This window comes from Neophocaena asiaeorientalis, unplaced genomic scaffold (genome assembly GCF_003031525.2).
Source record: "Neophocaena asiaeorientalis asiaeorientalis breed wild unplaced genomic scaffold, Neophocaena_asiaeorientalis_V1.1 scaffold648, whole genome shotgun sequence".
In the NCBI taxonomy this organism is placed as follows: Eukaryota; Metazoa; Chordata; class Mammalia; order Artiodactyla; family Phocoenidae; genus Neophocaena; species Neophocaena asiaeorientalis.
In genome coordinates this window covers 1903417-1931375 of record NW_020172781.1, presented here as the reverse complement: position 1 = coordinate 1931375, position 27959 = coordinate 1903417, and the positions used below count along the sequence as shown (strand labels likewise).

The 27959-nt window shown below is 50.5% G+C and overlaps 1 protein-coding gene across 2 annotated transcripts; it reads left to right on the top strand.

The window, feature by feature from the left end:
• The first annotated feature begins 276 nt into the window (after positions 1 to 276).
• On the top strand, positions 277 to 26915 carry PLBD2 (phospholipase B domain containing 2). 2 transcript variants are annotated; one of them, XM_024741510.1, is made up of 12 exons: positions 277 to 625; positions 9457 to 9550; positions 11666 to 11824; positions 13554 to 13654; positions 13874 to 14088; positions 19727 to 19824; positions 22515 to 22675; positions 23270 to 23365; positions 23623 to 23694; positions 24356 to 24511; positions 25095 to 25257; positions 25361 to 26915. In XM_024741510.1, exons 1-12 carry the CDS (start codon positions 336 to 338, stop codon positions 25526 to 25528), a joined length of 1773 nt encoding a protein of 590 aa, XP_024597278.1. In that variant the 5' UTR covers positions 277 to 335; the 3' UTR covers positions 25529 to 26915. The 2 variants fall into 2 exon arrangements, with proteins under 2 accessions (XP_024597278.1, XP_024597279.1); XM_024741511.1 differs by having other exon boundaries at positions 278 to 625; positions 24359 to 24511.
• Positions 26916 to 27959: the final 1044 nt, after the last annotated feature.

Below are 27959 nucleotides of genomic sequence, written 5' to 3'. Positions count from 1 at the left end.
AACGTGACAAAATATTAGCAATTGATGACAGGCATATGGATATTTATTATCCTTTACTATTCTTGCAACTTTTCTTGAGGTTCAAACTTTTGAAAAATAAAAAGCCAGGAGGAAGCGTGCCACTGCAAGGTTTGAGTAGGCTGACGAGGGCGCCGGGCCCCTTTAAGATGGCCCCGTCCCTTACGTCCCGCCCCCGGGCCCCGCCCACCCGGAAGGGCTCGGCCCAAGTCCCGCCCCTCCACCGCCTACCTCCTTTTCCAGCCAGCCCCGGCCCGGCCCTCCGCAGCGGAGTGTAGTCACGTGAGCCGGGCTGCGGCGCCCCGCTCCGCACCGTCATGGTGGACCCGATGTATGGATGCCCGGGCGGCCGCCTGGCCCGGGCGCTGACGCGGGCACTGGCGCTGGCCCTGGTGCTGGCCCTGCTGGTCGGGCTGTTCCTGAGCGGCCTGACCGGCGCGATCCCGACCCCGAGGGGTCACCGGGGACCGGGGAGGCCGGTCCCACCCGCCTCCCGCTGCCGTTCGGTGCTCCTGGACCCTGAGACGGGCCAGCTGCGCCTGGTAGATGGCCGCCACCCTGACGCCGTGGCCTGGGCCAACCTTACCAACGCCATCCGCGAGACCGGGTAAGGGTTGGCCCGATCTCGCGCGGACCAGCCGGGGGAGGGAGTTGCGTGGGCGCCGGACCTCGCCTGCCCCTAGGACCAGCCTCTTGCCGGTGACAGAGTCCCATCCTCGTCTCCCTGGGGGTCAGTGTCCCACCTCGGAGGCTGCTGCACCGTAGCTGGGTGGGGCTGATGCGGCATCCCTCAGCTCATGGGGACCAGTCCTTTGCCTTCAGCCAGGGATGACAGTACCTCTGTTTCCCTAGTGATACAGTAACGCCTATCCCCACGTAGGCTGGCACTCTCCGCCTCAACCCTCATCTCACCCCCATGACCAGAGGGGTGGTAATGGCTCTCCAGGAGGGATTCTCACTTCCTTGGTTTTAGCTTACCCCATGGGTGCCAGCCCCGCTGCCTTCTTTCCAGAACCAGAGCAGCAGGACTGAGCTTGGATTCCAGGCCAGTCTGAAAACAGAGGGTCCCTAAATTCACAAAGACTCAGACTGTATCATTGCTTGGCCTCTGCTCCTTGCTTCCCTCCTCTCTCCTGGTCCAGGGGAAAGTCGCTTGGCCAGATACTTAGTATGGAGTCAAGCACTCCATCTTTGGCAGTCACCGTCTCTATCCTTATCACCGGGACCCAGGCTGTCACTCTGTTGTATGGCTCTTACCTAACTGCTCTGCCTGTCTGGGCTCTCATTTCCCCATCTGTGGCTTGGATTTTGATGATGTGCTCTGGCTGGGAAGTTGGGTGGTGCCCCTCTCAGGCCTTGTACCAGGGCTGGTGCCCATTCATTCATTTACTCACCTGGTGCTCTTGGCTATGGAGACACATAGCTGAGGGGGTCCCCATTCAGTCAGGGAGACAGTGCCAGGAGGGAAAATCCTGGGAGTGGGGAACATCTGCCTCAAAGCCTTGTCAGCAGGGCCCAGACCCTGGATCCACGCTGTGTTGGGGAATCTTGGGGAACCCTGTGTCCCCCTACCCCGCCCCCACCTGCACTATCCCATCCTGGGGTCATCCCAGTGCTTAGAATACGTTACCCCCTCCAGCAGGCAGGGCTTCTCCCACTGCTGCCCCCATCCATTTGGCTGGCTTGCATTCATTTCTGCAGGTGTTGGGGTGACATAGGACACTGTGGACACCCCCCCGTTCTGGTGCTTTGTGGCACTTGGGAGTATATTAGATAGACAGACCAGAGATTGTGGGGAGAGGATTTGCTGCAGCCACAGGAGCTGGGTGCGGCTAATCTGGGAAGGCTCCCAGGGAGAGGAAACCACAGAGTGGGCTGGCGTCTGTGGCGGGAATCCGAACTCTGTGGCGACGTGACTCTGGAATCTGGTGACCCAGTCTCTGCTGACTTATATGTTTTGGGCCCCCGCTTAGCAGAGCTAAGAGAGATGACAGTCTCTGGATGCTAGGGGGGAGGCACAGAGGTAAGGCTCAGCATGGGGAGGGGCTTTGGCCCCAGCCCTTTCCCGCTAGGCTGTGTTGCTGTCAATTATGGAAAACAGAGAAGTGGGGAGAGGGCTCCCCTGCTTGTGCTGGATGGAAAGTTCTTCCAGGCTCAGCTCTGGCGCTGTGTGACCTTGGGCAAATCACTTCATCTCTCTGAGCCTGTTTCCTTCCTGAAGGTGGGGCTCGAAGTGAAATTCGGGGGATCACAGAAAGCACCTCTGTTTATTTACTAAAGGAAGGAGTGAATGAAAGAGAAAGGAGCGCGTGTCTTCTGCCCCCATTTTGCAAGTGGGGAAACTGAGAAGTGAGCCCTGGTCTCTTCCACACTTCTTGCTCTCACTTCACTGTTCCAGCATTTTTTCTGTCCAGTCTGCCCCTTTCCCTGTGGGTCTGACAGCATTTGGGACTATGATGTAGGGAAAACTGTATGGGAAGCCCCCATTTTATAAGCAGCGGTACGGAGGCCCTCAGAGACACCCTCTTGAGCACTCAGGAGTGAGATGTAAGAAAGACATGTGGGGTGTCCTGGCACCCGAGCAACTACATCGCTGACTTGCAGGTGACTGTCTTAGTTTTTGGAGGGTGGAAATCATGGTTTGACTCTTCTGTTCACCTAGAATTGGGATCCTTCCTCCTTTCTGGCTCCCAGATTTCACCAGATCCTGGGATTGTCAGGATAACTTGCACGTCTCCTTCCCCCATAATCTTTCCTCTTACTTGTGCTGTATCTGACTCTGGACTGACACTCCCCATGGAGCCTGAAACATTTAGGATTTAATGCTAGGGGATCAGAGATGCACCCAGAGGCAGCGCCTGCGCCAGCCTGGCTCTGGTCTTGGTCCTGGGGAGGCCGAACCCTCCAACCTTACCTTTTCCTCCTTTTCTGACCTGATGCCACCCAACAAGCTGATTGACCTAAATAGCCTTCGAGTTGAGAGAGGAAGTGAATACCAATAAGAGGGAACTAACCTATTAGGAAACTGGGAAACAACCTAAATCTACCACCCAACAGGCAGAAGCCCAGCCCAGTAAAATGGATAAATACCACCCAACCGTTTCTTTATCTATTTTTTTTGTATTTTATTTAATTTATCACATTGATTGATTTGCGTATATTGAAGAATCCTTGCATTCCTGGGATAAATCCCACTTGATCATGGTGTATGATCGATCCTTTTAATGTGTTGTTGGATTCTGTTTGCTAGTATTTTGTTGGGGATTTTTGCATCCATATTCATCAGTGATATTGGTCTGTAATTTTCTTTTTTTCTAGTATCTTTGTCTGGTTTTGGAATCAGGGTGATGGTGGCCTCATAGAATGAGTTTGGGAATGTTCCTTCCTCTGCAATTTTTTGGAAGAGTTTGAGAAGGATGGGTGTTAGCTCTTCTCTTCTCTCTTTCATTTTTTAAAAAAAATTTTATTGGAGTATAGCTGATTTACAATTTTGTATTAGTTTCAGGTGTACGGCAAAGTGAATCGGTTATACATATATCTACATTTTTTTTTCTTTTAGATTCTTCTCCCACGTAGCCCATTACAGAGTATTGAGTAGAGTTCCCTGTGCTATACAGCAGGTTCTTATTAGTTATCCAACTGTTTCTTTGAAAAGTCACAAAAGATAAACTTACACCATCAAGAATGGAAAAGGAGTGATAGCCACAGATGAGGTGGTACATCCCGCATAGTAGCGGGTGTCCAGGGCACACTATACACTGAAGGAACAATGATGGTGAGGGGAGATTGTGATCCCTTGCTCATCTCACAAGAATGGTCTGGCTTTTCCCAAATGTGGCCTCTTCATTAGATCCTGGAGTCATCTCAGAGGTATTAGCTGTCCCTGACATAAAACCACAGTGTGGCCCATACACTTTCCAGAAAAAAAAAAAAAAAAGTTTGGGGAAATAGATTCAGTGCAGCTGACTTTTTATTTTTGCCAAGCAAGTGCATTAAAAACAAACCAGAACAATATTTATTTATTTTTAACATCTTTATTGGGGTATAATTGCTTTACAATGGTGTGTTAGTTTCTGCTTTATAACAAAGTGAATCAGTTATACATATACATATGTTCCCATATGTCTTCCCTCTTGCGTCTCCCTGCCTCCCACCCTCCCTATCCCACCCCTCCAGGCGGTCACAAAGCACCGAGCTGATCTCCCTGTGCCATGCGGCTGCTTCCCCCAGCTATCTACCTTACTACGTTTGTTAGTGTGTATACGTCCATGCCACTCTCTCGCCCTGTCACAGCTCACCCTTCCCCCTCCCCATATCCTCAGGTCCGTTCTCCAGTAGGTCTGCGTTTTTATTCCTGTCTTACCCCTAGGTTCTTCATGATATTTTTTTTCTTAAATTCCATATATATATGTGTTAGAACAATATTTATTGATCTCTGCCCATTTCATCTAATAAAGGATGAGCTATTTTAGAACCCAACAAGCAGGAAGGACATGATCTCTGAATCAAGAACCGTCAAATGGGGACATTTTGCTTTAGGAACACATTCTTTCCAGTGGTTTGTTTTGGCCAGGGACTGGGGTAGAGTCTCCCAAAGCTGTCAGCCAGCACAGCAGTGAGGGATTCCAGAAGCCATTTGCTGATGTCCAAGCCTTCCCGTTTTACAGATGGGGAAGCTGAGGCTGGGAGAGCGTGGAGATGTGGTATGAGGCAGGGTTTCAGGTTTAACATCAGAGAGATCTAGGTTCAGATCTCTGCCTGGACGCTTCCTACCGGTGGCTGTCAGCAGCTGCCTCACCCCAGCGAGCTGAGGATGGCGCCAGCCTTGCAGGGGCCTGGAAGAAAATCATTTGATTAGGGCTTAGGGCCTGAGGCAACGGAGGGATCTTCAGGGATTAGCCGGAGGGGCTCTAGCACTGAAATTCCCTCATGAATGGGAATCTCCCTCTCTCCAAGGTATTCTGGAAAGATAGGCAGACACCTACACAGCCAGGTTTTCTGAGAACTCGAGCAAAGTGCAGAAACTCCATCCAAACTGAATCACCCCCATCGCCCTTTGGAATAAGGCGGTTCAGAGAGGAATGCAGAAGACACTGTCTCCAACAAGGGCAGTGACTAATTCCATATTTACCGTACTGTGGCCTGGCTGGGGGGGGTCGGGGCGGGGGAATTGTCACTCTCCACTCATCCTTTTCCTTTCTGTCCAGCTTGAAAGAGTCACACTGCTCTCTTTTAAATCTTTGTAATTATTACACAAGTGCTTAACTTTCCATGGTAAAAAAGTTTAGAAAGGTGAGGTGGAATGTGGGAGGTAAATTGCGCTCCCCACTCTTTCTTTTTATATATAACCACTGTTAGTTCTTTCTTCTAGAATTTTCTATGCATAAACAGGCCTAAACATACATACATACATACATGTGTATACGTACTGGTATGTGAGTGCGTGTAATGTTTTTGTACATGGGGTTATCCTGAGTCCACCGTTTGTCCTTCTCTAATCTTACGTTTTTTAAAAAAACTTTGTGTCTGACATCTCATCAGCACACGGTGGTCAGCCACATGGTTCTAGAAGCCCACCGCATATATGGATAGATTATTGTATCAGGCCCCTAACACTGGATGTTTTGGGAGGGTCCTGTTTTCCTCAGCTCTAGTCAAAAATGCTGCTGTGAGCTCTATTTACAATAGCCAGGACATGGAAGCAACCGAAGTGTCCATCAACAGATGACTGGATAAAGAAGATGTGGCACATATATATACAATGGAATATTACTCAGCCATAAAAAGGAATGAAACTGAGTTATTTGTAGTGAGGTGGATGGGCCTAGAGGCTGTCATACAGAGTGAAGTAAGTCAGAAAGAGAAAAACAAGTACAGTATGCTAACACATATATATGGAATATTTTTAAAAAATGGTCATGAAGAACCTAGGGGCAAGATGGGAATAAAGATGCAGACCTAGTAGAGAATGGACTTGAGGATACGAGGAAGGGGAAGGGGAAGCTGGGACAATGTGAGAGAGTGGCGTGGACATATATACACTACCAAACGTAACATAGATAGCTAGTGGGAAGCAGCCGCATAGCACAGGGAGATCAGCTCAGTGGCTTGTGACCACCTAGAGGGGTGGGATAGGGAGGGTGTGAGGGCGGGAGATGCAAGAGGGAAGAGATATGGGAACATATGTATATGTATAGCTGATTCACTTTGTTATAAAGCAGAAACTAACACACCATTGGAAAGCAATTATACTCCAATAAAGATGTTAAAAAAAAAAAGCTGCTGTGAACAAGGGTGCTCATACACATCCGTGAGGGCCGTGTGAGCACCGGTCACAGGGTGAGTTCCCAGCTGCTGCCTGTCTTCAGGGCTTCAGCACTGTGGCCTTGACTGAGCCTGCTCCCTGCAGAAGGAGAGCTTTTAAGCAGGCGCTGTCTGGAAGGCCACTGGCCTCTCAGTTATAACCAGGACTTGACATCTGAACAGCCTTTTTCGTTTTATGTAAGTTGTGTATGTTCTCCCTTGATTCCCCCGCTTTTTTTTTTTTTTTTTTTTTTTTTTTATCACAAGAGGAACTACATTCTGTACCCTGTTTTAAATTTCTTCCCATCACCAAGTCTACTGGATTGCTCCAAACCTCCCCTCTCAGGTTAATGATGAGACACATACTTACCGAGTATAAAACGTTGAGTTCTCTTCTGGCACCTGCCATGGCAACCCTCTGAAGTGGGAATTGCTTTGCCCATTTTACAGGTGAGGAAACTGAGTCCCAGAGAGGTTAAGCAATTTGCCCAAAGGTACACAGTTGATAAGAGAGAGACCTGGGGATTCAGACGATGCCTGAGGGACCCACAATCCCAGACTCTCTCTGTCTTCCACTCTCCTTGAAATTTAAGACCTTTATTCTAGTCTCTTGTGTTTTTCTCTCCATATCTGTGATTATATGTGAGTCATTAGCCGAAAGTTCATGGCTCTTAGATTTGTTTGATAAGAACTAACTCCTTCACCTTCAAGGACAAAACAATCCCCCACAAAACTCAGTTAAGGTAGAGGCTCAGAGCACATCATGCTCTGTGATGTTAGTCTCAGCTCTGTTGGGCAAGTGACTTCACCTCTCTGAGCCTCGGGTCCCACAACTGTAAATTGGGAGAATCAAACTCATGTCATAGGGTATTTGGGAGAATTTAGAGAGAGAAGTAGACATGTGATGTGCTTAGCACTGGGGGCTATTGTTATCCACCATAGCAGGGCCTCATTACCAGTCCCCACAGCTCCATTTTATCTTGTAGCTCAAGTTCTTTGCTTTGGAACTCTCAGAGCTCAGGCTTCCTTCTTTTACTTTCCCTCTCCTCCCCACCCCAACCCCCCTTCTCCCTGCAAGCTCCTACTTAAACTTCAAATCCTGGAGCAGCTATCACCTCTTCTGTGAAGCCTTCCTAGATTTCACTCAGTAGCAGCAGGAGCGTACCTCCTCAGGGTACTTTATTCCTTTTCTCGTCATAGCAGTTACATATATTCATTCTTGTATACCCTCGGTGTCTGGCACCCAGTAGGTGCTCAAAGAAGCTTGATTGCCAAAACTATTGGGTGTGAGTATTTTGATAGTCATTTCCTCTCCTTTGTCTTCTCTAGGGCAGAGCTCTGCCTGTCCTGGAGCTCTTTGGTGACTTTTTAGCCAAATTCCTGTGAGACAGTCCTGGCTGAGCCTGTCTCTCCGCATTGTGTAGCCTCTTAAAGATCTCATTAGTGTCTTCTGTTGCCCTCATTTTCTTAATAGAAATTGCCTCCACAAGTGTTTTCCTTAGTTACAGAAGTCACCTGGGTGAATATTCTTTGTGTACTTGGAGCAAGGATGAAATCCAGAACCATAAAGGAAAGACTAAAAAAAAAAGGAAAGACTGATAGGACAAAACTGAAAACTACCATATGGCAAAAACAAAAGCAAAAATCAATTAAAATACAGGTATTTTCAATATTAGTGACAAGCCAAGGGCTAATACGTATATAGAGAATTTCACCAACCAATAAGAAAAGGCGATGGGAATTCCCTGGTGGTCTAGTGGTTAGGATTTGGTGCTTTCACAGCCGTGGCCAAGGTTCAATCCCTGGTTGGGGAACTGAGATCCCGCAAGCCACGGTGCAGCCGAAAAATAATAATAATAATAAGATGAAAAAAACCACGGTAGAGAAAAATGAGTAAAGGACATGAACCAAAGAACTATAAATGACCAATAAGAAATAAGAAAATATATGTAACTTAACTCATTAAAGGATTATAATTACGTGATTGAATTTTTCAACTGTCGCCTTAGTAAGGGTGAAAAAGATTGATCTTAAGCAGGGAAGTGCACAGACAGGAGTTCGCATGTTGTAGAAATGCAGTATATACCCCAGGCATCACCTGGGAGCTGGTTAGAAATACAAAGTCTTGGGCTTTACCCCAGACCTCCTGATCAGAATCTGCTTCCTGGTAACCAGCCTGCCTGGAATTGAATCCTAGCTTTGCCCTTTCTTAGCTCTGTGACCTTTGGTATGTGTTATCAGCTAGTACTGGGCAACAGTGCTGCATAACAAACTGCCCCCAAACTCAGTGGCTTGGAATGACAGCCGTTTTTGCTCATGGATCCTTGGAGCAGTTGGGGCAGCTCTGCTTCATGCTGTAGTTCTGCAGACCTGGTCAGCAACATGTGTCTCTCATATTCTTGGGACCAGCGAGCTGGCCGGGCATGTTTCTCTCGTGGCCATAGCAGGGACACAAGTGGAACCACGGGAGACCCTTTGAAGGCTAATCTCATAACTGAGACAAGTCACTTCTACCGCATTCCATCGGCCAGAGCAAGTCATATGACATGACTGAGCCCAAATCAAGGGGACAGGGAAGGACATTTGACCAGTGGTGGGAGGGATGTAAAGCCACACAGCAAAAGGCATGGACGTGGGGGGAAGAGGCTGCGATGCCGTTTCCCACTGCAGGTACGTAACTCTGCTTGAACTACCTCCCCTTCTGTATGATGGAGACAGTAACGGTGCCTGCCTTGCAGGACTGTGGGATTGTCATGAGCACTAGGACATGAGTTAATAGATATGGAAGTGACTAGAACAGCGCCTGGCTCAGAAGAAACCCTCAGTAGATATTAGCTGGTATTATTATCCTGGGGGAGGGGCGGAGAATGAAGGTTAGTACAGCCCTGGGGGAGGCTGTTTGTCAGTATCTATTCACATTAAAAATGCATGTGTCCTTTGACCTAGCAGTTTCTCTTTTAGGGATTTAGCCTGACACGTGCACAGAGACAGACCGACAAACATTCATGTGAATGGCAGTTTCGTCACTGCGTTGTTTTCTATGGTTTAAAACTGCAGACAGGTGCATGCCGAGCTGAGGGCCCGTTTCACGCTCACCCCCTCACTGACCAAGTGTCCCCTCTCCTACCCCTGCAGGTGGGCCTTTCTGGAGCTGCACACGAACGGCCACTACAACGATAGCCTGCAGGCCTACGCAGCGGGCGTGGTGGAGGCCGCCGTGTCCGAGGAGGTAAGGGCCAGACGCGGGACCCCGGGGTTTCCCCCGCCCATCAAGTGTGTTCCCCAGGGAGCTTTGGAGGGTTCTGAGATATGTGTAGAGGGGGCTCTCCCACCCCCAGCCTTCCATCTAGTTGGGGAGAAAAGGTCACATGTATTTGTTAAAAATTTACACTGGGTGCTGTTTGATGCATATAAAAAATACACAACACATTCCAAGTTACGAAGCTTAGTAATAAAATGAACACCCACCCAAACTAAACCCTGGAATGTTACTAAAACCATTGAAGCCCCCTCTCAACTCCATTCCCCTGCCTCTCCTACCCCAGAGACACCCACCACACTACATGTGGTGGCTGTCATTCCCTTTCATTCATTCATTCATTCATTCATTCATTTATACTGAGATAGAATTCACATGCCATAAAATTCACCATTTTATAATGTACAGTTCAGTGGCTTTTAGTATATTTATAAGGTTGCACAACCACTACCACTATCTAATTCCAGAACATTCTCATCACCCCAGAGAGAAACCCCATACCTGTTAGCAGTCACCTCCCTTTTTCCCTACTCCACCCAGCCCCTGGCAACTGCTCATCTACCTTCTGTCTCTATGGATTTGCTTATTCTGAACAGTTCCTATGAAAGGAATCATCCAATATGTGGTCTTTTGTGGCTGGCTTCTTTAACTTGTTTCCAGGGTTCCTCCATGTTCTAGTGTATGTTAGTACGTTATTCCTTTTTATGGCCGAATAATATTGCATTGTAGGGATAGACTATTTTCTTTATCCTTTCATCAGTGGGTGGACATTTGAGTTATTTCCACTCCCTTCCTTTGGTTAAACTAGTTTTACTACATGTGATGAAACCTTAAACAACATATTATTTTGCATTACCTGCTTTTGGGCTTTTTAAAAGTGATAATCACAGATTTCAGAAGGCAGACCGCATCAGGAGTGGGTGAGGCCGTGGTGGGCTGGCCATGCTCCCACACTGTGCGTGAAGGTGTGACACCCACGTTGGGATGTAATTTGGTGTTAACTTGTAGAGTTGAATACACACATGCCTTAGGACCCAGGGGCCCCACTCCTTAGGTGTGTACCCTAGAGGTGACCCAAGGGGTTCAAAGCAGCCCCGAGGCAAACACACTCAAACGCCACCGGTGGGTGCACGGGTAACCGGATTGCGGTAGTGTCACGCAGTGCAGAATCAGAGAGCAGTGAAAATGAACGAGCAGGTGGATGCGTGTGAGATGCACGGTGGTGAGAGGGACAGAGCACGTCACAGGAGACGGTGTACAGTGTGACAGCGCTTAATAAACTCCCTCTCCTCATTCTGACATCCAGCTGCAGTTTGAGATGCCCTCCTGGGACCTCGATGTCTGGGGAGGTGTCAGACACTGGGTCAGGCCACGTGTTTGGGTGCTTGGTGGTATTTGAGACAAGATTCCATCTCTCAAGGGCCCCGTAGCCTGAGCCAGGAGCACTGAGGCGAGGCCTGACGTGGTTCTCACGTGAGGAAGCCCAGACACACGTGCCAGAGGCTTTGCCCACGTTACTTCTCTGAGCTTGCACACCAGCCCCCGAGGGAGGCTCTCCGTCTGTTGGGGTGACGGGGACGATGGGCTCATATGGTCTTTCACCCCCCAGCAGGCTGGCCCAGCTTGTACATGTGACATCGGGGTGGGGAGGTGCGGAAGGCCTCTTGAGGGCTGGTGGAACTGCCGCAGGATTCTCTTGCCAGGTTCACCGCTGTGTCCTCAGTGCTCAGGACAGGACATAGTAGGTGCTCAAAAAAAAAAAAGGTAGTTGAGTGACTGAATACGTGTATAGATGGGGGTGGCGGTCCCCAGTAACAGAGGAGGCGTAATCTAGGACAGACTGTGAGTGCTGACGGCTTTCAGAGGAGGGAGGCATCCAGAGGCATTGGGCCCTGGTGGGGGTGAGAGCTGGCTGGGTGAGAGAAGCCAGTGTGAGCAGAGGTGCGGAGGTGTCCTCACCAGAGCTCCTCGACTCTTTGGAGACCTGGATAGGAGTGAGGACTCTGAGCCCGAGTGGGGGCCAGTGGGGTCCTCAGGGAAGAGCGCAGGCCTGCTGCCCCGCCCCTGTCCTCGCCCACCCTACAGCTCATCTATATGCACTGGATGAACACGGTGGTGAATTACTGCGGCCCCTTCGAGTATGAAGTCAGTTACTGCGAGAGGCTCAAGAAATTCCTGGAGGCCAACCTGGAGTGGATGCAGAAGGAGATGGAGTTGAACAATGGCTCTGCTTACTGGCACCAGGTGGGCATGGCCCCCATGCTCAGAGGGCTGGGGCAGCAAGCTGAGTCTGCTCTGGGGACCTGCTACCACTGCAGCTGCTACTGTTCCAGCTGGCCAACCTATCTGTCCCCTGCCCCTCTCAGCCAGCCCTTCCTCCCTCCCTCCCTCCCTCCCTCCCGCATCTATCCACCCATCTACGTACCCATCCTCCCATCCATCTACGTACCCATCCTCCCATCCATCTACTCATCCATCCACAGATCCATCCAGTCTTCCCTCCCTCCCTCCCTCTATGTCCATCCTTCCCTTTCTCCCTCCCATACATCCATCTGTCCATCCACCCACCCACCCCTCCATCCATCTACCCATTCATCCATCCATCTATTCATCCATCCATCCATCCATCCATCCATCTAGTTTTTCAGCACATTCGTCCACCCACCCACAAGTCTATCCATCTTTCACTCTCTTCTTCCCATTTATTCATCTGTCACCAACCTGCCCATCTTAGCCTAGTTGTCAGATATTCTATCCACCCGCCTTGTCGATAGACCCCATTTGGTTGCCTGTCTCTCTCTCTGTTCATCATCTACCTGTCTGTCCATCTACCCTCCCATCTACCTGCCTAGCCATCTTCCTGATGGACCACGTTCCCTGCTTCATTCCACCTCTTCCTTCTGGCCAGAGCCTAGGCATCTCTCAGTCTGTCCATCTGTTGGTCCATCCCCTCTGCTCTGTCTCTGCTGCTCGTACATCTCTCCAGGGGCTGCCCAGTTCCCCAGGGTGATGCCCACACTCCTTAATGTGGCCTCAACACCCACCTGCACCCTCTCCCTCCCCAGCCTCATCTACTGGCCTTCTCAATCTGTGCTCCAGCCTCCCTGGCCTCCTCCCAGTTCCTTGAACAAGATGTTACCTCTTCACTCAGGGCTTTAAAGTGTGCTGTTCCTTCTGCCTGGAACACTTTTCCTTCTCCCCCTCTGCCCGGCTCATCCCCACCATTCCTCACCTCCACGTCCCCTCCCTGCAGTTCTTTGTAGCCCTCTTGTGAGGCATTCAGATTCTGTCTTCAACTGGACTTGGGCCCCATGAGGACAAGGCAAGGACCACATCTGCCTTGTCCACTGTGGTATCCCCAGTACTTAGCACAGGGGCTGGCACATAGTAGGCGCTTTGTAAGTGAAGGTTTGTTGAGTATTTACAGATGAAGGAGTGAATCCATCTGGTCCCATCCATCTACTTCAGCACCTGCCTGAACATCTGTCCTTCTCTTCACCCTCCCGTCCATCTAGATGATTGCCTTTCTCTCTGTCCTTCTCTCATTTAACTCAGTAGCCACTATCCATCCATCTGTCCTTTTGTCTATCCATCTTACGGATGCTTGCTAAGTGCCTGGTGTATGCTCAGCACAGGCCAAGGCCCGGTGGGGGACACAGTGATATACTCCATGGTTACAGAACAATGACAGTGACAGTGGGGAGAAGTCAGCCACATGACACAAGTTCGCTGAGCCAGCAGCACAGCCAGTAAAACTCAGAACGGGGAGCAGCCAGCAGCGGGCCAGGGCAGGCTGGGAGGCTTCCTGGAGGAGGTGGATTTGGGTTGGGTTCTTAAGTGGGGTGATTTGGGGTTGCCACAGGATGGAGACATATAGTTAAATGATGGCAGGAGGGTGCTTGGCATGGAGGGGTGGGTGGTGGTTAAGGGGGGGGTCAGGGTTGGCTGGAGCCTGGAGGGTGCACTTTTCTAGGTGCGGCTGACCCTCCTGCAGCTGAAAGGCCTAGAGGACAGCTATGAAGGCAGTGTGACCTTTCCAACTGGGAAGTTCACCATCAAACCCTTGGGGTTCCTGTAAGTGCCACCCCCAGAGTGGACAGGGCAGGGGAAAGTGCCACACACCTTATAGTCAGACAGACCTGGGTTCCAATACCAGCCCTGCCACTTCCTGGCTACATGGCCTCGGACCGGTCGCCCAACCTCCCAGTGCCTCAGCTTTCTCTTCTGTGAAATGGGTATGTAATGGCACTCCCAGCAGGCATGGTAACCCTCCGGCACTCTGACCCTCCTCAGCCTGTTGCAGATCTCTGGGGACCTCGAAGACTTAGAGCTGGCCCTGAATAAGACCAAGACCAAGCATGCTACGGGCTCTGGCTCCTGCTCTGCCCTCATCAAGCTGCTGCCTGGCCAGAGTGACCTCCTGGTCGCACACAACACCTGGCACTCCTACCAGTACATGCTGCGCATCATGAAAAAGTACTGGTTCCAGTTCAGAGAAGGGCCCCAAGGTGGGTAGATGTGGGTGGGTCTGTGTGTGAGCATGTATGTGGGTACACAGTGGGCATAGTACTGGGAGGTGTGGGCCTCAGCCCCGTATACACTGGGGTCACCTTAAGGCCAGTCTAAGAGTTCATGTTATTTTTTTAATTTATTTTTATTTGTTTATTTTTTTGCGGTACGCGGGCCTCTTACTGTTGTGGCCTCTCCCGTTGCGGAGCACAGGCTCCGGACGCGCAGGCTCAGTGGCCATGGCTCACGGGCCCAGCCGCTCCGTGGCATGTGGGATCTTCCCGGACCGGGACACGAACCCATGTCCCTGCATCGGCAGGCGGACTCTCAACCACTGCGTCACCAGGGAAGCCCGAGTTCATGTTATTTTTAACGTGTTTATTTCCTTTTAATTTTTATCTCACAAGGCGTATCAGTAAGCTACTGCTGTGTAACAAATCACCCCAAATTTAAAACAGCAAAGGTTTAAAACATAGCCATTTAGTTTTGCTCACATGTCCATCGGTCTGCTGGGTGGTTTTGTTATTCTAGGACGAGTCTGCTGATTGTGGCTGGCCTCACTGATGCTTCTGTAGTCAGCTGGGGTGAGCTGGCTGACCTAGGATGGCCTCGTCTGCATGTCTGGGGGTTGGCTGTCAGCTGGGATGATGTGACAGCTGGGCTACATGGTCTTTCATCCTCCCACAGGCTAGCTCAGGCTTGTTCATGTGACATCTGGGCAGGCACGTGTGGAAGGCCTCGTGAGGGCTGATTGAAACGGGCATAGCATTCTGTTGCTCAAAGCAAGTCAAGTGACCCGTGCAGATTCAAGAAGTGGGGAAATTGACCCGACCATGTGATGTAAGGAACTGCAGAGTCACATTGCAGATGACGTGGATACAAGCATGGGGAGAGTTACAGCCATTTTTGCAAACAGCTACACAGGAATGGATGAATACGTTCTTCCTGTCAAATGTGAAAACCTGGTCACTAAGGCCCAAGTGCCGGGTAGTGTGCCCGTCATTCCTGGCCCCAGTGTTAAGTCTAGAGGTAGCCACTGCCAAATGTTTGCAGTGCCTCCTTCTTGGGCAAACTTAAAAAAATTAATGTTGCCAGGAGGTGGCGAGAGGGTGGGGAAATGTATACCCTCATTCACTGCTAACGGGAGCGGGAGCTGGCACGGCCACTTTGAAGAGGAGCCCAGCTGGCGTCTAACAAAATTTAAAATCTGTCTCGCCTGTGATCCAGCAACCCTCTGGCTCAGATCTGTCCCTGGAGAAACATTTCTGTTTCTGCAAGGGGATTGTGTACGTGGCTGTCAGCTGCATTAGTGGTTTGGAAACAACCTAATGCCCATTAATTTAAATTGAAACTTCTAAATTGACATTTGTACAGAAAAGTGTGCGCATCGTAAGTGTACAGGTGGAATTTTTGCACGTTGAACACACACCTGTGTGTGTAGCCTCCAGACAGAGAAACAACATTCCCAGCCCCCAGAAGCTTCCTTCCTGTCCCTTTCCAGGCACTGTCCCCAGCCCGTAGTGACTTCTCACAGCCTGGATTAGGTTTGATGGATTTGGAATGTTTTGCGAATGGAATCATGCAGCATGGGCTTGTTTGCGCCTGGCTTCTTTCACTCAGTGTAACGTCTGTGAGTTTCATCCACGTTGTCCTCTGTAGCTGCAGATCTGTCGTTCCCATTGCTGTGTATCCACTGTCATCTTAATATCTGAAAAACCTACATAAGTCATACATGTATGTTATAGAAAATTGGAAAATGCGGCAAAACACACATACACACAATGCAAGTCACGGGAACACCCCACGTCCCACAAGAGGTCATTTCTGCAAACACTTGGTTATGTTTTTTCAGACTTTTAAAAAACGTACCTCACTTTTCCATTTGTTTTAACTTATCAATATTTTTATTATACTATTTATGTGTAAATACATCCTCACTGGCACAGATTCCAGCAACAGAGATGAAGAAATACATCTCCCTTGATACCTTCGTCCCAAATTCCAGATCTCTCCTAGGAGGAAAGCACTGATGCCATTTTGGTTTGGATCCATCTAGATTTGGGGGGATGCATTGATATGTGTGTATATATGGACCTTTGAAAAATTAATAGAGCTTATTTCTTAGAAAAATTTTACATTGACATAAATTGAGTAGACAGTACAGAGTGTTCCCATATATCCCCCTTCCCACTTTCCCCTGTTACTAGCCTCTTGCATTAGCGTGGTTCACTTGTTACAATCGATGAACCAATATTGATACATTATTGTCAACTGAAGTCCATGGTTTACATTTGAGTTCACTCTTTGTAGAGTTTTATGGATTTTTGATGAACGCTCAGTGACATGTATCCGTCATTACAGTATTTACAGAATAGTTGCACAGCCCTAAAAAGTTTGCTTTCTGGGTTTTTTAAAAAAACATAAATGAGATCATGCTATATGGGTTGTTTGCCACTTGTTCCTCTTGCTCCACGGCCGGCCTTGGAGATAGGTGGACTCCCAACCACTGCGCCACCAGGGAAGCCCTGGACGTTAAATTTTTATTAGTCCCCAGTTGAGGATGTGGGCCATTTCCAGGTCTTTGCTCTTCCTCCCTTCCTTCCTCCCTCCCTCCCTCCCTCCCTCCTTTCTTTTTAAAAAATATTTATTTCTTTATTTGGCCACACCGTGAGGCTTGTCCAGTGAGAACAAGGAGTCCCAACCACTGGACTGCCAGGGGATTCCCAGGTCTTTGCTGTTTCAAACAGTACTACAGCAAGCAAGTGGGCCCCCAGATGTGTTTCCTGGTGGAAACGCTGGGTTAAAAGATGAGTATAATTAAAATTTTAGTTTCTAGATAGATAACAGCCAAATTGCCTCAAAAAATGGTCGGGCCAATTTACACTTCCACCGCCATTCTGTGAATATGTTGTCTTTCCCCACAGCCTGGCTAGCACTGGGTATTATGGTTCACTTCACGTTTTTTTGCCGTTCTGCTGGGTGATAAATGATGTCCCGGACTAAGTTTGTTCTGTTTTGTTTTTTTTTTTTTAATTCACTTTATTGATGGATAGCTGAAATACACATTTAGAGCATATAATTTGATGGGTTTGGACAAACATGCAGTCATGTAAACACCAATGGAACATTTCCATCACCCTAGAAAGTTCCCTGTGACCTTTGCAGTTAGCCTCCACCCCTCTCCCCAGGCAACCGCTCTTCTGATTTCTTTCCCATGAGGTTAGATTTGCCTGTTCTAGAACTTCATATAAACCTGCACTGATTTTTAAAAGTTTTCTAAGGGACGTCCCTGGCGGTCCAGTGGTTCGGGCTCCGCGCTTCCACTGCAGGGGGCACAGGTTTGATCCCTGGTCAGGGAACTAAGATCCTGCGAACCTCACAGCGCAGCCAAAAAAAAAAAAACGTTTTTTTTCCTAGTTTTATTTATTTATTTAATTGAGGTGAAATTCACATAACAAAATTAACTGTTTCAAAGTGAACAATTCAGTGGCATTTAGTACATTCACAGTCTTATGCAACTGCCACTCAGTCTAGGTCCAAAACGTTTTCATCACCAAGAGAGGAAACCCTGTACCCACTGAGTAATCACTCCCTTTTCCCCCTCCTCCCAGCCCCTGGCAACCGCTAATCTGCTTTCTATCTCTGTAGATTTACCTGTTCTGGACATCCCATAAAAATGGAAACATACAATGGTGGTTTTCTTACGACTGGCTTCTTTGACTCAGCATCATAATTTCAAGGCCTCTCCGTGTCGTAGCAGGTGTTAGCCCTTCATTCCTTTTTCTGACTGCCTAATATTTCGCCGCATGGAGATACTACAGTTTGTTTATCCATCCATCTATTGATGGATATTTGTGTTATTTCTTTTTGCATTCTAGACTAATTTTCAACAATTAAAACAAATTAACCAAGTCATACATGTTCACCGTAGGAAGTTAGAAAATAGAGCACAAGGAAGGAATAAAAATCACTTGTAACCCACCCTGCCACCAGCCCCTGAAAAACCACCATTGGTGTTGGTTGTTTTCCCTTCCAGTTTTAGCTGTTCATTGATGACTTTGCCCTTTTCACTTTTATCTATTCATCAGTTATATAGAAATAGCTCCTTTGGTCCATCCCTCATCCCTAGTGGCCCTCATCCCCACCCCAGAACACTTTGTACCAAAAGTCCATCCCTTGACAAGTGCTGGTCTGGTTACACAGTAACCTTGATTGTAGGCCTGCTGGGTACCCACTGTTGTGCTAGAAACTACCTCCACGATCTTATAAATTAAATCTTTACAACTGCCCTGTGTGGGATGAAGGATTATTATTCCCAGTTTGCAGATAAGGCTCAGAAAGGCTAAGTAACTTGACATAAATCAAGCAGTTGATAAGGGCCCGAACCGGGATTCTGCCCAGGTCTCCTCCCCACAAAGCCTGTGCTCTCATCTGATCCATCCATCTCACTTCCAGGAAAGAAAATCTTGAGGAAGTGTCTGCACTCCTATGTTCATTGCAGTATTCACAATAGCTGAGATATGGAAACAACGTAAATGTGCATAGCCAGACAAATGGATAAAGAAAATGTACACGTACACACACACACACACACACACACACACACACACACACACACACAATGGAGTATTCAACTGAAAAAAGCAGGAAATCCTGCCATTTGCGACAACATGGGTGAACCTGGAGGCCATTATGCTAAGTGAAATAAGTCAGAGAAAGACAAATACTGTATGATCTCACTTTCATGTAGGATCTAAAAAAGTTGAACTCGAGGGAATTCCCTGGCGGTCTGGTGGTTAGGACCCTGTGCTTTCACTGCTGCGGGCCCGGGTTCAGTTCCTGGTTGGAGAATTAAGATCCCGCAAGCTGCGTGGTACGGCCAAAAAAAAAAAAAAGTTGAACTGTTATAAGCAGAGAGTAGAATGGTGGTTGCAGGCGGCTGGGGGGAGGGGGAAATGGGGAGATGCTGGTCAGAGAGTACCATCTCCCAGTTAGAAGACAAGTGAATTCTGGAGTCTAAAGCACAGCATGGTGACTATAGTTAACGACACTGTACTGTATACTTGAAACTTGCCAAGAGAGTAGAACTTCAGTGTTTTCACCACACACACAGCAGAGGTAACTATGTGAAGTGATGGCTGTGTAAATTAGCTTGGCTGTGGCCATCCTTTCACAGTGTCCACGCCTATCCAAACATCACAGTGTGTACCTTAAACACAGACAATTTTTATTTGTCGGTTATACCTCAGTAAAGCAGGGGATAAACCCTCCCTCCACCCCCAAGAAAAACAAAGTCCGTGCTCTCAGACTTCTGGGTATTTGCTCTGTGAATGATCTTTTTCACAATAGGTTTTTGCAATTAAAAAAAAAAAAAAAAAAGGAAAGCCAAAACAAGGTACAGTAATCAAGACAATTATATATATATGTATGTAATGTATGTATGTATATATATTGCTACTAGCTTTTACACGAACGGCCTGGTTTGCCGATTCTCAGAAAGAATGGAGTAGGGGCTTTCTCTGAAGCCTGCTGTTCCACCTGGAGACTCCCAAGTCTTGCTGGGAGGGGGAGTGGGGTTCTCCGTATGTGCTTGTCTGACCAGGCCCCCCCGCCCCGGGCTCACTCTCCCGCCTGCAGAGCAATCTACCCGGGCTCCCGGCAACAGGGTGATCTTCTCATCCTACCCTGGTACCATTTTCTCCTGTGATGACTTCTACATCCTGGGCAGCGGGCTGGTGAGTCATCCTCTGGTGTCACTTTTCTCCCCGGGGCAGCTTTGCACCCAGCAGCTTGGGCACAGCAGGGGGACGCAGACTCCCCCATTCCCGCATCACCACCACCCCAGGGCCGAGGCCAGGAAGCGCTTGTAAAATGTCGCTCCCCAGGTCACGCCGGGGCCTCCAGACCCTGCAGCTGGCCTGGGACTCTGTATTGTCCTGCAGCTCCTCAGAAATCCCTGGTTTGGGCCCTTTTGAAATATCCGTGGCCCCAGTGACCTCATTTTGTGTTTATGTATTTAGGACAAGCCATCTCTCTCCCTACCATGACTCTGCTCTTTCTGCCTTCCCTTTTGCTTTCCACAAAACCCCCTCTAAACCTGGCTGGGTTTCTGAATAAATGTTGTTTACAATGTGGTGTTTTTATCGGTTTTCCTGGCTGGGCTCCAGACTCATTTAGAAATCTGTTCCTGGCACCCCTCTAGACACAGCAAGCCCTGTAGTCGCCAGGGTAACACTGCAGAGGAGAAAAAACATCACTTAAAAAAAAAAAAATCCTAGATGCAGAAGACGCCAATTCTGGGGAGGGGAGAGGAAGGGGCTCTTTTTCTTCTATTACTTTGTGAGAGGAGCGTGGGATTTAGTTCCCTTAAATGTGGGAAGAAGCATGAAAGGGGCCAGGCAGTGGGTGAGGGGACCCCCTTGCTGCGGTCTGGGGTGGGGAAAGCAGGAGTGAAGCCTGGGGAAGGACAGTTGAAATAGTTTCATCCAGTTACAAAAAGTGTCTGGGAAGGAAATTTACCTTCCATTTGTGTTCTTAACTATTTTTATGCCACAGACTCCTTTGGCAGTCTGGGGAGCCGTGAACCCCTTCTCAGAATAATGCTTTTAAATGCACAAGCCAACATATGTGGGATTATAAAGGAAACCAAGTATATCGGCATGCATTTATCGAAATATTATATAAGTAAACTTTTAATGTAATATACAAGTATACCTCGTTTCATTGAACTTCGCCGATATTGCGGATTTTACAAATGGAAGGTTTGTAACAACCCTGCATCGGGCAAGTCTGTCAGCACCATTTTTCTAACGCCATTTGCTCATTTTGTGTCCCTGTGTCACATGCTGGTAATTCTCACAATATTTTAAGGTTTTCATTATTATTTTCATTATGGTCATCTGTGATCAGTGATCTTTGATGTGAGTATTGTAATTGTTTTTTTGTTTTGTATTTTTTTCTATTTTTAAATTAAGGTATGTCCATTGGGTTTTAAGACAATACTATTGCATACTTAATAGACTATAGTATAGTGGAATCATAACTCTTATATGCACTGGGAAATCAGAAAATCCATGTGACTTGCTTTCTTGTGGTATTCGCTTTATTGCAGTGGTCTGGAACAGAACCCGCGATATCTCTCGGGTCCGCCTGTATGTGCTGCTTTATTAGCACGTTAAATAAGAAACTCCAGGAACTTCCCTGGTGGTCCAGTGGTTAAGATTCCGTGCTCCCAATGGAGGGGGCACGGGTTCGATCCCTGGTCGGGGAACTAAGATCCCTCATGCCACAAGGTGTGGCCAAAAACAAAAAGAAAGAAACTCCAGTCACAGGTGGGCTACCTGCCATAATTTACAAATAATGAGGAGCGTAAACGATATCTCGAGATGTGTGCAATCCTGTCCTGTGGTGGGAAAACATCTGTGATTTCTGTTGGTGACTATCTCAGGTACCGCTAATAATACTGTCATGTGTCACCTCATTAGCAGTGGAAGGAGATGCTGCATTTCGGTTTGACATTAGTGGAAATAAAGATGTAATGTTTCCCCACCCAAGTCTGCAGACTCCGCGAGCACTGCCCCAGGTTGAGAACAACCCCTGGCGCAGAGAGAGGAAACTGCCCTCCAGGGCTTCTGAGGCCATGCGGGTCTGAATCCTGGCGATGACGTGGGACACTAGAGGGATGAGGAGGGTACAAGTGTGGAGGGAGTAGAGAAGCTCTTCCTACCTGGGCATCGCTATTGAGAGGCTTGCTTTGCACATTCCTCTTTGAAACATCATATTTATGGCTACTGCTGTCTCTTAGCTACTGCTGTCTCTTAGTTGTTTTCCAGCTTCGTATAAGAAAGGAAGAAGCATGCTAATATCCTGCTGTAGGGGAGCAAGCCCCGATTTAAGAGTTGGAAGTCTGAGGGCCAAATCTTGGCCCATCCACGTAGCGGCCATGACCTTTTGGCAAGTCTTTTAGCTTCTCCAGGCCTCAGTTTACCTTTCAAGAAGAAGGGGGCTTAATAGCAGTGCTGTGTTTTCCCCCGGAGGGCTGTAAGAGTTGATGGAGATTGTACACCAGGCTACCAACCCCAAGCCTCCCAGCTTTCCCTGCGGAACTGCAGGGAAGGGGTAGAGATGGGATGCTATCTCTCTGGGGAAAGAGTTGACCCACTTGGTAGGGGGAGTGGGTCCCGTAGGGCTCTCTTAGGGGCTGTTTCCCAGGGCAAAGGTGGATGCATGATCTTGATCATGAACCCCCTCGATGCTCATCCAAAGAACTGGTGAGGAACATGCACCTAAGCCAGGACATGAAGTTTTAAAAAACGAGTCAACAGATTTGAACCACGGTTGATGCAGCGCTGCCGCTTGGTGGCACCATGCCCCGGTTGTGAGTTAGGGGGCCCTTTCGTGCAGCGCCCCCTCGACTCCCCCACAGGTGACCCTGGAGACCACCATCGGCAACCGGAACTCGGCCCTGTGGAAGTACGTGCAACCCGAGGGCTGTGTGCTGGAATGGATGCGAAATGTTGTGGCCAATCGCCTGGCCTTGGACGGGGACTCCTGGGCCGATATCTTCAAGAGGTTCAACAGTGGCACGTGAGTGGGCTTCTGGAACTGTGGCCGTCCCACCCAACCTGCCCGCTAATGCTCAGACCCTGGGAGACCTGATGTGGCACCAGGGCCACACACCCCACACCCTCTGCTGAGTCCTCTCCTTGTTTTATACGTGGGGAAACAGGCACAGGGAAGGAAAGGATTTGCCCCCCTCTTGCAGGCTTCTCCATCCAGGGAAAGGCTCCCAGAGGAAGGACAGGAAGACACTTGGAACTTGAGAGCTCTGGGGACAGTGGAGACGGCCGTCGAGGAGATGGACATGGGTGGATGGGGGCCCCGTGAGCCAGAGACGCGGGAACTGGATAGGGCAGGGTCTTAGAACATTGCGCAGAATTGACCTTGGTTCCAGTAAGCACTAGGGAGCCATAGACTCCTCTGGAGCAGGTGAGCAGCATGATGAGAGACAAGTCTGAGGACGCCTGGTCAAGCGAAAGTGTCCGGGTGACGATCGGACGGCCGGACGCGCCCAGACCGCCCCGGCCCCATGATTCCCGACTGTGTGTGGCCCTGGGGGCAGGGGGAGGCCGGGGCAGTGACCCCACGGTCTGTTCAGCCCTCCTTCCTTGGGCACGGCAGGTACAACAACCAGTGGATGATCGTGGACTACAAGGCATTTGTCCCCGGCGGGCCCAGCCCTGGGAGAAGGGTGCTTACCATCCTGGAGCAGATCCCGTGAGTACCCGGAAAGGGGCAGGGCGTTCCAGCAGAGGGAACTGCCAAGGCAGAGGCCTGGAGGCAGCTGAATCGTGTGTGGGAGGGGAAACCTCAGGAAGACAATACTGGAGGAGAAGGCAGCCCCTGATTGCTAAAGATTGGGGACATAATCTAGCTCCAGGCAATGGGGAGCCAGCGAGGGTCCTTGAGCAGGGCAGCACCCACAGGAGCCCCCTTTCTCACCACTCCTGCCTCGTGTCCCTTCCCGGTCGCAGGGGCATGGTGGTGGTGGCCGACAGGACCTCGGAACTCTACCAGAAGACCTACTGGGCCAGCTACAATATCCCGTATGTCCCCCCTCCCTGGTATCCCCGACCCTTTGCTCAGCTCTCCGTGCTGGGGAGGGGTGCTTCCCAGGTGATTCTTTAACTCCACAAAGAAACCCACCCTTCCCCCTTTTTCTCCAGGAAAGCCCTGACGGTTTTAGGGTACAGTTGGGAGGTCGGCATCCGTTCAGCCTCCCAGTCTGCACCCACCCACCGCAGGGTGGTAGGGGGCGGCCTGGCTCAGGTGCCGACCCCTGCCGTGGCTCTCCAGCTGGAGCTCCTTTAACTGGGCTGCACAGCCAGCACCTCTTGACCCTCACTGTGCTTTACCTGGGTTATCCCCTTTGATCCGTACAGCCACCGTGCGTGGTAGCCACTGCTCCTATTCCCATTTCACAGGTGATGAAACTGAGGCCTCGAGAAAGTACCTAACTCTCCCAAGGTTCCATAGGTGGCCAACAGTGAAGTCAGGATTTGAACCCGTGCCTCTTGGACCCCAGAGCCCTAGCTTGGCCACCACCAAGCCACCCCACAGCACAAACAAAAGACATGATTATTGCTATCCCGACTGTTGTGGTTGTTGGTGTTAATGTCGTGGCACGACCACCCCCTTCACCTCCCTGGCCACGGTCACGGCCGGGTGAAGTCAGTGGAGGTCGTGAGTGACCATCCTCGTTCCCAGCAGGTCCTTTGAGTCTGTGTTCAACGCCAGTGGGCTTCCGGCCCTGGTGGCCCACTTTGGGGACTGGTTCTCCTATGACGGGAGCCCCCGGGCCCAGATCTTCCGGCGGAACCAGTCGCTGGTACACGACCTGAATTCCATGATCCGGCTTATGAGGTACGCGGGGGACCATGAACCCAGAGTCACGTGGTGGGGCTTTGTTGTAACTCGTTTCAAGCTCCCAACAAGTCCTGGGGGGCGGCAGGGGTGGGGTGCAACTGTGTAGAACCGAGGCAGCGCTCAGCTGAGCCCTGTTGCTGCCCTCATGTCGTGGGTGAGGATGACGGACAGCCGTGGAGTGACCGCCCTGTGCCGGGCTCCGTGCTTGGGACTGGGAAACGGGCACAGAACGTGTCCCCACTGTCCTCGGGGAGCAGAAATCCCTCCCGTACTCACACTGATGTGGACGTGTAACGAGGACCGTCTGAGCTCCAGGAAATGCTGTGAAGGGACAAAACGGGGTCTCTAGCCTGGCCTGGGATGGGGGCCCAGAGGGATTCCCGGAGGGGGGGATGGCAGAGCCGAGGCTGAGTGATACCTGTGGAGTGACCAGCTGAAGGGGGAGGTGGTGGCTGAAGCCCAGGCGGCGGGAGGGAGCCGGGCACATTGAAAGCAGGCAGCTGGGTTAGGGGCTGCCGCTAGCAGTCTGGCCTCCCCCCGCTCCCCGCACGACTGAGGTTTCCTCTCTTTCTGCATCCAGGTACAACGACTTCCTGCATGACCCCCTGTCATTGTGCAAAGCTTGCAACCCCAAGCCCAACGGGGAGAATGCCGTCTCGGCCCGCTCTGACCTCAACCCAGCCAATGGCTCCTACCCCTTCCAGGCCCTGCACCAGCGCTCCCATGGGGGCATCGACGTGAAGGTGCCAGGCCTGGGGCTGTGGATGGGGTCAAAGTTGGGGCGAGGAGCAGCAGAGCCTCCCGGGTTGGGACAACTCAACGACCTGCCCTCCCCTCTACCCCCAGGTGACCAGCACGGCACTGGCCAAGGCCTTGCGTCTCCTGGCGGCCAGCGGCCCCACGTGGGACCAGCTGCCCCCGTTCCAGTGGAGCAGCTCGCCCTTCAGCAGCCTGCTGCACATGGGCCAGCCCGACCTCTGGAAGTTCTCACCCATCGAGGTCTGGTGGGACTGAGGCTCCATCTCTGCTCTGCTGACCCCAGCGGGGCCACCCGACTGGCTGCCACCCTGCCCTCCTGCCTGGCCCCCCGCCCCGGTCCCCGTGTGAGCGTTGCCACTGTACCCAGGTTGGGGACCTGGGTCGGCCAGGTTCACTCTCGTCTGGGTGGCCTCCTGGGTGGGGAACGGAACCCGATGGGACCCAGGACTGACTCTGTCCCCCTAAGTGGGTGATGCCATCCCCGTCTCCCTCTGCCTCTCTGCGTCTCTCTCTCTCTCCCCCCGCTTTTCTCTCTCTTCCAGCCTTGGGCCCCCTCCTCATGCCGCCCCTTCCTGAGGGCAGGAGCCGGATCCGGGGGCCAGGTTCCGGGGCCCCTAGTGGGGCCAGCAGGAAGGGCCTGTTCCAGTGCCTGCTTCCCAGTGCTGTTTCTGCTGGCGGCTCTGGAGCTCCAGCCCCCGAGACCCGGGCGTTGCCTCCAGTTGGCATCTCTCCTCCCAGCTCCCGATCCCATCCCCACTCTGCTCCGTCCCGGACGTAGCTCCCCTGTTTCTCCTCCTGGACAGCCCCCTTGAGGACAGGAACTTGAAACCAAACAAGAACCAAAGTTTCTGGCCACTTGTGGCTGGAAGGACCCGAGTGTCCTTCTCTCTCTGGGGGCAGGCAGGAGTGTCAGCCCCCTGCTCCAGCCTCGGCCCGTGCCCCCCCAAACCCAGGCCTGCCTCTGGCCTCAGGGCATTGCCCACAGGTCCCCTGCTACAGGAGCCCGATCGCAGGCTGTGCCGCCATTAAAAAGAGAGGCCATGGCCCCCGTGCTGTGCTTCTTGGGGCAGTGGGGCAGGCTGGGTCGGCGCCCTCTCTCTTCTCAGGTTTGGGTTCTGACCATTCACCTATGCATCCTCCTGTCCATCCTTGTCTGTCCATCTATACCTTCATTCACCTGCCAACCCACCCACCCCTTGTCCATCTGCACAGTCATGCATCCATCCATCCTTCCATTTTCCAATATTCCATTCGTCCATCTGTCCATCCAGATACTGACCCATCTACCCATTCATCCATCCATCCATATCTATCCAGCCATCCGTCTATCCATGTTTATTGAACACCTACTTTGTTCTGGGTCCTGTTCTAGGGCTCTGTTAACCACCAAGACCTTCCCAAATCCTACTGGGTGGGGTGGGGACAGATCAACACAACACAGAGTCCCTCCCCACCTGATCTTACCCAAAGCCTACAGTGGAGACTCGCATAATGCGATTTGCTTAGGGAGAGGAGAGCACACAACCCGGGAGTCTGAGGCCTGGGTTCAAATCCTGTCTCCACCTCCTACTAGTTATGGGACTTAATCTCTCTGAGCCTCGGTTACCTCATCTGTAAAATAGGTATAACCATGTGAGCAGCATTTCCCTGTGCGTGTGTGTGCACGTTTGGTGGGAGGAGGGTGAGGATTTGCTGCAAAGGTGGCTGTGACGTAGCCCACACGGGGCCTCACACACGCAACATTCATGCATTAGCGAGAATTTATAGAATGCTTAGAACATTCCAGGCACTGTTATGAGGTCCTGGGGATACCTCAGAACAACAGGTATCTCCCCCGCAAAAAAAAATCCCTGCTCTTGTGACATTTACATTGGGGAGGCAGATAGTGAAAATAGGCATACAGTGTGTAAGATGCTGGTAGATGCTCTGGAGAAACTAAAGCACAGTTCAGGGCTGGGAATGGATTTGCTATTTCTTTTCTTTTTTTTTTTTTTTTGGTCTCGCTGTGTGGCTTGTGGGATCTTCGTTCCCTGACCAGGGATCTAACCTGTGCCCCCTGCAGTGGAAGCATGGAGCCCTAACCACTGGGCCACCAGGGAAGTTTGCTGTTTCTCACCATAGCTTTACAATTCTTATTATCTGGGAATTGACAACTTGTGGTTCTAAAAATTAATTTTTCTGCCGGTACATTTCCCAGCTCCCTTAAGAGTGTTGTCTTTCCCAGGTCTCTTGAGCTCACAACAGGCCTGTTAGGTGGGGTAGGCCGGGATGTTCACATGTGGTTAAAAGGTGAGGATGCAGACTTGGAGAAGGGAAGTGACGTGCCTGAAATCTCAAGTCTTGGGCCCTTCAGAACTAGGACGGGGGCCCAGGTCTGCAGACTCTCCCACGGGACACAGCTCTCCCTGCCCACCTCCTTGTGATGGCGCAGGCCCCAGCAGGACAAAGGTCACCACCCCCCACCACCGTGCGCCGGCCACTGGATCTTCCCAACCACTCTTGAGGCTGAGGCTTTCATGAGACCCATTTGGCAGATACAATCAGAGGCTCAGGCTGGTGGAACTCAAAACAGGGCCACTCTGTAGGAAGGGGCAACTCTTGTCTCTATTCCCTGGAATGATTCTGGTCCTTCTTGCGGCTTTTCAGGAGCTAAGGGTAGGCGTGGAGCTAAGGTGGCTGAACAGAG